The 10,932-nt window shown below is 49.1% G+C and overlaps 1 protein-coding gene and 1 long non-coding RNA gene across 5 annotated transcripts in view; both read left to right on the top strand.

Annotated features, from left to right (window-relative positions):
* The first annotated feature begins 28 nt into the window (after window positions 1-28).
* On the top strand, window positions 29-8,100 carry LOC139587515 (uncharacterized). 2 transcript variants are annotated; one of them, XR_011678418.1, is made up of 3 exons: window positions 29-167; window positions 2,376-3,029; window positions 8,086-8,100. It is a non-coding gene; the product is annotated as an uncharacterized lncRNA (long non-coding RNA). The 2 variants fall into 2 exon arrangements; XR_011678417.1 differs by lacking the exon at window positions 8,086-8,100 and having other exon boundaries at window positions 2,376-6,038.
* Window positions 8,101-10,153: 2,053 nt separating this feature from the next.
* The window catches only part of ZC3H3 (zinc finger CCCH-type containing 3), a 127,309-nt gene continuing 126,530 nt past the window's right edge, over window positions 10,154-10,932 (top strand). For 2 of the 3 annotated variants that reach the window (XM_071421932.1, XM_071421931.1), the window contains exon 1: window positions 10,154-10,261. In XM_071421932.1, the coding sequence (XP_071278033.1) occupies window positions 10,216-10,261 (46 nt within the window). In that variant the 5' untranslated portion in view covers window positions 10,154-10,215. Of the gene's footprint in view, window positions 10,262-10,350; window positions 10,408-10,932 lie in introns of those variants that run through there. The other variant, XM_071421933.1, reaches the window with a different exon arrangement.

Here is a 10,932-nt window from a genome sequence, read left to right as displayed (position 1 = left end):
GATTGTCTCATGCAGGAGAGGACGGAACCAAAGGGCCGAAAGCTTCCCCTGGGGATTTTTCTGGGATCGCCCCGGGCGTGGGTTTTCCTCTACGGACGAGCGGAGCACGGCCAGGACACGCAGCCTCCGGGATTGGCGACAGCGGGGAGGAAAAGGCCGGGCTGGAGGTACCGTGACCTTCGTGTCACCAAGGCTGGATCCGGCCCTGGCGCTGGCATCCAGTGGCGGTGGGAAAAGACAACGCCGGCCTTGCTTGCGGATGAGTTTTTGGATGTGGGGAGGAGGAAAAAAATCCAGCCCCAGAAAAAAAAAAAAAAAAGGAAAAAAAAAAAAAGCCAAGTCACCCCAAAAGTGATGGTGGTGAGGTGGCAAAAATCCTCCTCCTCCTCCTCCCTCTCTCCCCGGCCTCCGGGCCGAGCGGGGCCGGGGTTTGGGAATGGGGTGTCGGAAGGTGTTTGGGAAGGTTTGGGGAGCAAGCGGGATGGCGGTGGGAAGGGATGTGGGATGCGGGGTTGGGGTGGTCGGTGGTGGGTGGGGAGGTGGGATGGGGGGGAGAAGGGGAGGGGGTTCCCACCGCCCGCCCGCCCGCCCGCCGCCCCTTTTTTTTTTTCCCTGCTGCTCCTTAATTTCGGGCTGATGAAATGGACGCCCGGAGGAAACTGCAATCACACATGGCCGGAAAGAGATCAGAAAGGAATTTAAAAAAAAAAAAAAAAAAAAAAAAAGATCTTGGAGAAAGGAAAATGCGAGCCGGGGGAGGAGGGGGGGGGGGGGTGTTTGTGTGGAAAAGATGGCTGAGGGTGACATCTAGAGGAATTCCAGATGGGAATCGCATTTGGGGGTGGGGGGGTTATCCCGGCACAGGGGGCACCCTGGGATGGGACTGGCACCCTTTTCCTGGGTGGAAAAGTGGGGGTTTTTTTTGGGAAAAAAAGGGGTTAAAGGAAAGCAGCTGCCGTGGGTTTAGTTCCTGGCTGTCCCTTAGCTGATCTGGGAATGAAGCTCCAGGAGGGATCGGGATTGGAATCACTTCTGTCATGAGTTTTGTCCAGCCTCAGCTCGATGGGAAGGGGGTGGGAAGTGCAAGGTGGGGAAGGAACATATGGGAGGCGGGGGGGGGGGGGGAAGGCAGCAGGGCACAGGGATTGGTGTCACAGCCCCTGTTTTGTCCCTTTGATGGATTCTGGGTGGGAAAAGACCAGCTGGTGCTCTGGGAATTGCGCAGGGATTTGGGGGAGGCAGAGGGTGAGAGGGGATCAGGGTTGACAGGGGATTCTTTCCTGGCTCCACCCTTTGGGAATTTGGACCAGAAGGGGATTTTGTGGTGCTGGCTCTCCCTGGGGAATATTTGGGATCCTAGTGATGGATGCTATAGGAGTGCCAGTGATGGATGCTCAAGAACTTGGGGATCCCAGTGATGGAGGCTCAGGAACCCAGAGATCCATGTCCCAGGCTCATCCCACAGTGTGGGCAGGAGGAAAAGGGGGAATTCTGCCCCTCTGCCTCGCTCAGGTGAGACCCCACTTGAAGAGCTTCCTCCAGCCCTGGGTTCCAAGAGCAGAAGGATGTGGAGCTGTTGGAGCAAGTCTAGAGGAGGCCACAGAGATGCTCTGAGGGCTGGAGCTCCTCTGCTCTGGAGCCAGGCTGGGAAAGCTGGGAATGTCCAGCCTGGAGAAGGCTCCAGGTAGACCTTGGAGCCCCTTCCAGTGCCTGAAGGGGCTCCAGATGAGCTGGAGAGGGATTTGGGACAAAGGATGGAGGGACAGGACACAGGGAATGGCTTCCCACTGCCAGAGGTCAGGAATAGATGGGATATTGGGAAGGAATTCTTCCCTGTGAGGGTGGTGAGGGGCTGGAATGGAATTTCCAGAGCAGCTGTGGCTGCTCCTGGATCCCTGGAAGTGTCCAAAGCCAGGTTGGATGGGGCTTGGAGCACCCTGGGATAGTGGAAGGTATCCCTGCCTGTGGCAGGAGGTTGGAACTGGATGCCCTTCAAAAATCCCTTCTAATCCAAATTGTTTTGTGATTCCATGACTCCAGTGGGGCTGGATGGCCATGGAGCAGGTTTGCACCACCTGGCAGTAGCTCAGTGAGGATTGGGATATTTAGGATTTTACCTCCATGAGGATTGGAATTGCAGAGAGACAGAGAAAAATATCTCCATCTTTCTACTGTCTGCCTGCAAATCTCCACTTCCCCAAAGAACTTGTGGACATACAGGGTGGAAAGGAGATCGTGAAGGGATTTTATTTTCCTTGCTTTATCCATGAATTAACTTCTGTTTCCCCCTCCTCCTCTGGAGCAGAATAAGCTTTTGTTCAGGGCAATAAGCTGCAGAGATAGTGGCTGCTTGTGTTTATGTTTTCCATTTCCAGGCAAATCCCATTTCAGAGCCCCCCTGAACGCCAGGCTGGGAACTGAACATCCCGATCGGAGCGAGCTGCGGTGGATGGAGGATCAGAATAGAAGATTGTTTTTCCACATGGGGCTGAGCAGCCAGGGTTTGGCTTCTGATGTCCATCCAAAACACGTGGGTGGGGAAGGAATGCTCTGTTTTCAGTCAGCAATGGAATCACTGGTTTAATTTTAGCCTCTCCGGAGCAAAGCTTGAAGAAAGGAGTTCCCAGAGCAAAGCACCCTACGGAGGCTGGAGGGGGAAGAGGAGCTGGAGTCTCCATGAGGCCCCCAGGAACAGTGGTGTGCCCCCAAGCTGGTGCTGCTGAGCACCCAAAATTCATGGATCTTCTTAAAAACCTGGATGTGACTCATCTGTGCAGGTCAGGAGAAGCGCTGGGACATCCTGGAGCTGTTGGGAGGACAAGGAGAAGCCATGGATGTGCCAAGCTCCATCAAAAGGTGCCCCACCAATACACAGGGAGCTTCAGTGGGTGAAATGTCAGGAAAAATTGGTCCCAGGAGGAATCTAGCAAATTTCATTCCCTCTGTGACTTTTGGATGTGCATCGACCTCTGTTTTGCTGAGTGGTGCTGCCCACAGAACTCCAGAGATCCAGCTGGGAGAGGAATCAGGTAAAAAAAATGCCAGGAAGGTCTGGAAAATTCACTTCCTTCTTCCTGAACATCCTTCCCTCTCATCCAGGGCTTGCAAAGGAGCATCTGATGCCACTTTGCCCTCAGCTTTTCCAGCAAAAGCCACGGCTCAGATTGTCAGGAAGTTTGCTTCCCCTCTCTTTCGTGCTGTTGTGAAATTTCCTTAAACCAAAAGGATTTGCAAATGTTTTTTGACAGGAACACTGGAGCAGCAGGTCCTGCAAGGTGGGAATTTTGCAATGGCAGCTGGTGGTGTAACTGCATTAAATTGGGATAAAACCAGATCCCTGGATGGCCACATGCTCCTGGAAGAGTTCTGCTGGGCAATGCTGACCATCCAAACCATATTCCCAATCCAAATATTTACAATTGGCAGTGTATGGATTTTTTTCCCAACCTTTCCAAGCAGGGAAAAGTCCAAGGCCCAAGCACTTGGGGAGCAAAGTCCTCTCCCCTTCACAGCTGAAGTTGGATCAATACAAATGTTTTCACATGAACAAATATTTTTGGGAATTCTGCCACGGTTTCCTGTTGGATTGATTCTATCCCTCTGAATTGGCAAGGGAAAAGCCATGATTCCATTGCCAGGCTATGGTGGAGTCATATCACAATCATGGAATGGTTTGGGTTGGAATGGACCTTCAAATTCACCCAGTTCCACCCCTTGCCATGGGCAGGGACACCTTCCCCTGTCCCAGGTTGCTCCAAGCCTCATCCAACCTGGCTTTGGACACTTCCAGGGATGGGGCAGCCACAGATTTTCTAGGAATTCAATCCCAGCCCCTCACCACCCTCACAGGGAGGAATTTCTTCCCAGTATCTCAGCTATCCCTGCTCTCTGGCAGTGGGAAGCCATTCCCTGTGTCCTATCACTCCATCCCTTGTCCCAGGTCCCTCTCCAGCTCACCTGGAGCGCCTTCAGGCACTGGAAGGGGCTCCAAGGTCTCCCTGGAGCCTTCTCTTCTCCAGGCTGTACATTCCCAGCTTTCCCAGCCTGGTTCCAGAGCAGAGGGGCTCCATCCCTTGGAGCATCTCCATGGCCTCCTCTGGATCTGCTCCAGCAGCTCCACATCCTTTTACTGTTGGGGACCCCAGAGCTGGGTCCTGTGAATCTCTGTGGGTTCCTTTCCTCACTCAGTAAGGGAAACTCATTTTGCCATTGGATGTCACAGCCCCCACGATCCCATTCCCAAAGAGCAGAGGATTTAGGATATTTTTGGATTAATTGATTTGTAGCTGAGGTTTTTGATCCATGGTTGGTCCTTCTGCCTCCATGGAATTGCCAAATGAGCCATCCAGGATTCAGTGGTTGAACAAAGAGGAGAAAGAAGAGGATTTGCTCTCTCTCCCCACTTGAAATACCTTGGAAGAGAATTCCTACTGGGAATGACAATGACATGGAAGCACAGAGATCATGCCTCTGGTCTCTCCCTTTCCCAAACATGTGGATTCAGGTCTGCGTGCAGCTCCTGCCTTGGCAGTGCCACTGGAGGCAAGAAACATGCCCAGAAAACAGACACCACAACACAAAACCAGCACCCACTCAATAAATGACAGCAGCTTTTCCTTTAGGATCCTGCAGCCATTTCTTCTCCCATTCCTGACATTCTCCTCTCTGTTTTCCATCTAACTCAGGAGACATCTCCTTCCCTTGAGCCCTACTCTGGAGTCTTGCTGTTATCAGCAAAAAAATGTGAGTCGAGAGTTTGTTTGCCCTTGGGAAGCACTTTTTTTTTTCCCCATTGGAGTTAAAATAGGAAAAACATTTTGTAGAAGAAGCAGATTTCTTCAGTGTTAAATAATTGCTGAGCTCCTCTCAGAGCTGGGGCTGTGTCCATGGATTTCTGCAGGAGTGGGAGGAAGGGTTTTTAGTAGGGCCTGGAGCGACAGGATGAGGGGTGATGGATTTAAACAGAGAGGGGAGAGGTTTAGATTGGAGATGAAGAAGAAATTGTTCACTGCAAGGATGGTGAGAGGCTGGATCAGGCTGCTCAGGGAATTTGTGCATGCCCCATCCCTGGAAATGTTGAGAAGAAGAAAGGGGAGAAGGGGAAGGAGAAAGAAACAAAGAAAAGGAGAAGGAAAAGGAGGATGGGGAGGAAGAGGAGGAGAGAAAGACGGGAGGGAGAAATAAAAAGGAGAGGGAGAAGGACGGGAGGAAGAGGAGGAGAAGGAGAAGAAGGAAGAGGAAGAGGAAGAGGAAGAGGAAGAGGAAGAGGAAGAGGAAGAGGAAGAGGAAGAGGAAGAGGAAGAGGAAGAGGAAGAGGAAGAGGAGGAAAAGTCCTGCAGCCAGATCACATCCCATGAGTCCATGCCATGGATGGTGCTGGCACAGCAGGGAATGGGTCACTCACCTCCAGACTCTTCCCAATCCTTCAGGAAAAGGATGCAGGGAACAACCACTGACCTTGGGACTACGCAGGTTTTAAACCTTCGGTCTCTTGATTTCCCACTTCCTCCTGAATTCTCTCCCATTTTTTTTACACTTTAATTAAGGCATCTCCCTGAAATCTTGACACAACAATCACAGAGACTCAAGAGTGCTGGAAGACATTCCAGGAAATCTGTGGCTGCCCCATCCCTGGAATTGTTCCAGGCTGGGTTGGACAGGGCTTGGAGCAGCCTGGGATAGTGGAAGGTGTCCCTGCCCATGGAAGGGGGTGGAATTCCATGACTCTGAAGGTCCCTCCCAACCCAAACCATTCCATGATTCCATGATGTCCCACACATGCTGTTCCTGCAAATGGATCCCTGGGTGTTTCAGGATCCAGGGATCCTCTGGCACACTTGTCACTGGATCTGCACTGGGATAATATTTGAGGACATTGAAAGGATTTATTTTTGGGCTAAATTAGATAATTTAATTCCTCTTCCCTGTGTTCCCTTCCCTGGGATGTTTACTCACTCAAAACCCTGCACTTGTGTTTTTTTGGGTTTTTTTTCCCTCTTTAAAAAAAATTAAATTAAACTTCCAAAGTGTCATAGAAACTTAGTGCTGTGAATTAAAAGTGCCATGAATTCTTTTTGAATATCTTGCTTGTGACAGGAATGGGTTGGAAAGCCAGAAAAAAAAAAAAAAAAAGAAGAAGTTTCTTTTAATATTTTAACATCTTCATCTGTCCTTTGCCCTCTGCACAAATCCCAGGGGAGATTTCTGCCAGCTGCTTGTCCCGAGGCAGGATGCTCCTCTTTATTCCCTGGAGAAGATCCAGTTCATGCTTAAAATGCTGTTTCTCCTCTGGATACCCCCATCCCAAAGCTCTCCCGATGGAAAACATCCAAAGGATGACCCCAAGTGGTCCAAGATCCTCCAAAGTTTGCATTTTCTCCTTACAAATTTTGGTGTAATTGGTAAAACAGCTTTGAGTTTGCCTTTTCTCAAGGCTGGATTTTGTGGGAGTGGTGGATCCACGGCTTCCCTGGGTTAAAAATGAGCTTTTCCTCCACGTGTGCTGAATTAATTTCAATTCAGAGCAGCTCGTTCTGAGCTCTTTTATGCAAAGCACTCGACTCCCTGTGCCAGCACAAGGGAGGGAAGGAGCAGCTGGGAGTGGAGGAGGATTTTTTTTGGTACAAGTGCCAATTCCTGTCAGTTTAAAGCCATTATGAAACTCTGGGTGGGATTTGGGATCAATTGAAGCTGATCTGAGGCCGCCCAAAGGGAGGAGATCTGTCATTCCTGCCTGCCTGGCTCCCAGCCTGTTCCCATGTGTGCAAGGCTTGGAAAAAAGAGAGGATTTGGAGTATTTTTTAGCAGTTTTAGGGTCAGACTCCCTAAATTCTTTGTACTTTAAAGCCTTTTCTCCCAGAATAGTTTATCCCAACAAGCTGGTTCTTCCTATATTCCACTTTAAAACATCACAAAACACCAAAAATTATTTACTTAATCTCCCTTTTCAAGCAGGGAAAATGTGGGCTCATCCCAGAGATGTGATTTGATCAGAGCTGGGACAGGCAGAACTCCCTGGCTGCATTAGGAGGTGAGATATCCCAAGGGACAGTGTCTGATTTAAAGGATTTGAGGCTGATAATGGGTTGCTTTTCCAAATGTTCCATCCTGGTGTCGTGTTTCTCCAGCTCCTTGGCTCGGCTTTTTGTTCCCTGAATAATTTTAGGCTGGAGTTTTATCTCCTTTACACACTTGAGGCTCTGCTGCTCTTTGTTTATGGGCTTTATTCCCTCGGGGAAGAATGAAATTATTTGGAAAATCAGCTCCTTAAGGATTTTCTTCACTTCCACAGTAAATTTGAAGTTTTGAGACTGGTTTTCCTGTGAAATATTTTATAAATGACAGCCAAAGTGTGGGAAATAGGGAATCACGAGGCTGATGGGTGGAATTAACATTTCCTCGCTGGAGATTTTCCTTTGGATCAACAGGAAAATCTTCCCCTCATGCCTGGCTGCGGGAGGACATTGGTGAGGGGAGAGGGGTCAGGGAGTGGGGACAGGGAATGGATGGGGACAGCTGGGAGAGCTGGATAAGGCTGAAAGGAGGACAGGGAACAGGAGTCAGGGAGTGGGGAGAGGGGCTGGGGACAGGTGGACCGGGTTAACCTCAATACAGGAGATCCCAGAATCTGGGAATGGTTTATGTTGGAAGAAACCTTGAAGATCATCCCATTCAAATCCCTGCCACGGGCAGGGACACATTCCACACTCCCAGGTTGCTCCAAGCTCTACCCAACTGGCCTTGGGCACTTCCAAGCCCCATCCAACCTTCCTTGGGCAGCCACAGCTTCTCTGGGAATTCTATTCCAGAACCTCACCACCCTCCCGGGGAAGAATTTTTTCCGATATCCCATTTAACCCTGTCTTTTGTCAGTTTGAAGCCATCCCCTGTGTCCTGTCCCTCCATCCCTTGTCTCAAGGCCCTCTCCAGCTCTCTTGGAGTCCCTTTAGGCACTGGAAGGAGCTCTGAGGTCTCCCTGGAGCTTTCTGTTTTCCAGGCTGAACATTCCCAGCTCTCCCAGGCTGGCTCCAAGATTTCCAGTTTCCAAGTAGATAAATTGTGTTTCACACGTTTTGGTAATTGCAGCCTTACTGAAGCCTTGGGAGCTGCAGACATGGAGAAAGGAGAGAAGAAGAAACTTGGGATAAAATATCACCCAAACCCCAACCCAACTGAACATGGAAGCAAAGGACCAGGGAGAGGTGGAGAAACAACCAAGGCCGGGAGAAGGAAAAACTGGCTCCCCCTTTTCTGTGCAGAACTGTAAATAATTCCAGTATTTTGGCTCAGTTTATGGGTCAGGCTCTTGCCTGAAGGTGTAAAGAACCTTGTTTGAGACAACAGTCATGGGAGAAATGCTTTAGCCATCTGATTGTGAAAAATGCCAATCACTTGTTTTTAAAATTTTAGAAGTTTAATAGTAATAAAATGGTTATAAAAATAGTGATATAATTAGAGTAATAATAATTTGGACAATTTGGATTAGGACAATATTAGACAATAGAAACAAAGAGTTACGGACATCCGGGTACCTTTTTCTGGGCAAAATAAGCCTGAAAAAGGACACACGTTAACAGAGGATTAAAAACCTTAAAAAACCCTTAAAAACATAACTTGTTGCATATTCATATACCTCATACATGATGCATAAATTCCATTTAAACAAAGGAGTCTCTCTGGTCAGCATCAACTTCTTCCTCTTAATCTTAACGGCGTCTTCAAGACTGAGCAAGGCGGGAAGTTGTTAATTTCTTCTGATAATGGAGCAATAAATTCTCTTTCTCTGAAAGATTTAGGTGTCCTGTGACTGCTATCTTGCTGCGAATCCTTTCTTTCAAAAGTATCTTACATAGCATAGTTTCTATTTTAACATTATGTTATAACCTAAAACTATATTTAACACACTACTTAAGAAAAATAATACAGCACAACTTTCTAACATAACACATATAATATTCATTTTAATATTTGCGAAAAAATCAATCATAAAATATGCATTTTTCACATGATCATTGGAGATGGAGACAGCTGGACCAAACAGGCAGGGATGGGGACAGGAGAAATGGGGACAACTGGGCCGGGCTGGGATGGGGACAGGAGAAATGGGGACAACTGGACCAGGCTGGGATGGGGACAAGAGAAATGGGGACAACTGGGCCAGGCTGGGATGGGGACAGGAGATGGCTGGGTGAAGTTGTGGAAGGAACAGAGGCTGGGAACGAGGAGAGCCATGGTGGCACAGGCTGAGGACAGGAGCTGGGGACAGCTGGTTCAGAATAAGATAGTGTGAAAAATGTGTATTTTGTGATTGGCTTTTAGCAAATATTAAAATGAATATTATATGTGTTATGTTAGAAAGTTATGCTGTATTAATTTTCTTAAGTAGTGTGTTAAATATAGTTTTAGGTTATAACATAATGTTAAAAGAGAAACTATGCTATGTAAGATACTTTTTTTAAAAGGACTTGCAGCGACATAGAAGCCGCAGGACACCTAAATCTTTCAGAGAAAGAGAATTTATTGCTGTCTTATCAGAAGAAACAAACTTCTTCCTGCTTCGCTCAGTCCTGAAGAAGCTGTTAGGATTAAGAGGAAGAAGCTGCCGCTGGCCAGACAGACTCCTTTGTTTAAATTGGATTTATGCACCATGAATGAGATGTATGAATATGCAACAGGCTATTGGTTTTTAAGGGTTAATCCTCTGTTAACGTGTGTCCTTTTTCGGGCTTATTTTGCCCAGAAAAAGGTATCCGGACGTCTGTAGCTCTTTGTTTCTATTGTCTCATATTGTCCTAATCCAAATTGACCAAATTATTATTACTCTAATTATATTACTATTTTTGTAACCATTTTATTACTATTAAACTTTAAGTTTAAAAAAAAAGTGATTGGCGTTTTTCACAATAGGAACAGGGGACAGGGTCTGATGACAGCTGGACCAGGCTGAGTTGGGAACAGGGGACAACGGGGGTTCTATCCCAGGCCGGGGACAGAGGCCGGGGACAGAGGCCGGGATCAGCCAGGCCAGGCTAGGTTACCCCCAATCCCAGGCCTAGGCCCGGGCTCAGTTTAGGCCGCGCTGTCTCGTCCCCGTTGCCTGGCGACGGTCGCGGAGTCACGTGACCGCTCAAGACCGCTCACGTGGGTCCGTTGGCGTCGGGCGGCGCCGGTTGATGACGTCACAGCGCCGTGGAGCCGTCCGGGAGCTCTGCGGGAATGGAGGAACGGGAGCGGCTGTGCCGGGAGATCCGAGTGCTCCAGGGTGCGGGAATTGGGGGGGAATTGGGGGGAATTGGGAACGGGAGCGGCTGTGTCGGGAGATCCGAGTGCTCCAGGGTGCGGGAATTGGGGGGAATCGGGAGAATGGGTAATGGGAGAGGCTGTGCCGGGAGATCCGAGTGCTCCAGGGTGTGAAGGGATTGGGGAGACACCGGGAAATGAGAGGATATGGGGAAAAAAGGGAGGGAAGGACGAGGAAAAGAGGCCGGGGTCTGGAAACTGGGAGCGGCTGGGAGCAATGTGAGAGGACCTGGAGTAGGGATGAGGGGAAATCTGGGCATCTTGGAGGACAGCATGGTATTTTAAGGGAGTTTTGGGAATCTGCTTTGGGGCAGGGACAGGTTGTGATGGGACCTGGGGAGTTTTTGGTGGAGGTGGGACGTTGGATTTTAGGGGGGGGGGGGTGGGCAGTTGAGGGGAATGTGAGTAGGACGGGGATGGAGAAGATTCCAGAGTGTTGGGAGAAAGAAGGAAAAGGGGAGAAGAGAGGAGTCAGGAGTTTTGGGAGAAGACGGAAGTGATCCAGGGAGTGCTGGGAAAAGGGGAAAGGGAAAAGACTCAGGAAAGCTGAGTGGGCCAAGGCAGGGAGGGAACAGAGCTCATGGAGTGCTGGGGGATTTTGGGGTCCACACACCAGGGAATTCCCACAATTCT

This window comes from Agelaius tricolor, unplaced genomic scaffold (genome assembly GCF_023055355.1).
Source record: "Agelaius tricolor isolate 1412-34295 unplaced genomic scaffold, bAgeTri1.0.p SCAF_2, whole genome shotgun sequence".
Taxonomy (NCBI): Eukaryota; Metazoa; Chordata; class Aves; order Passeriformes; family Icteridae; genus Agelaius; species Agelaius tricolor.
This window is presented reverse-complemented; position numbering and strand designations above follow the sequence as displayed.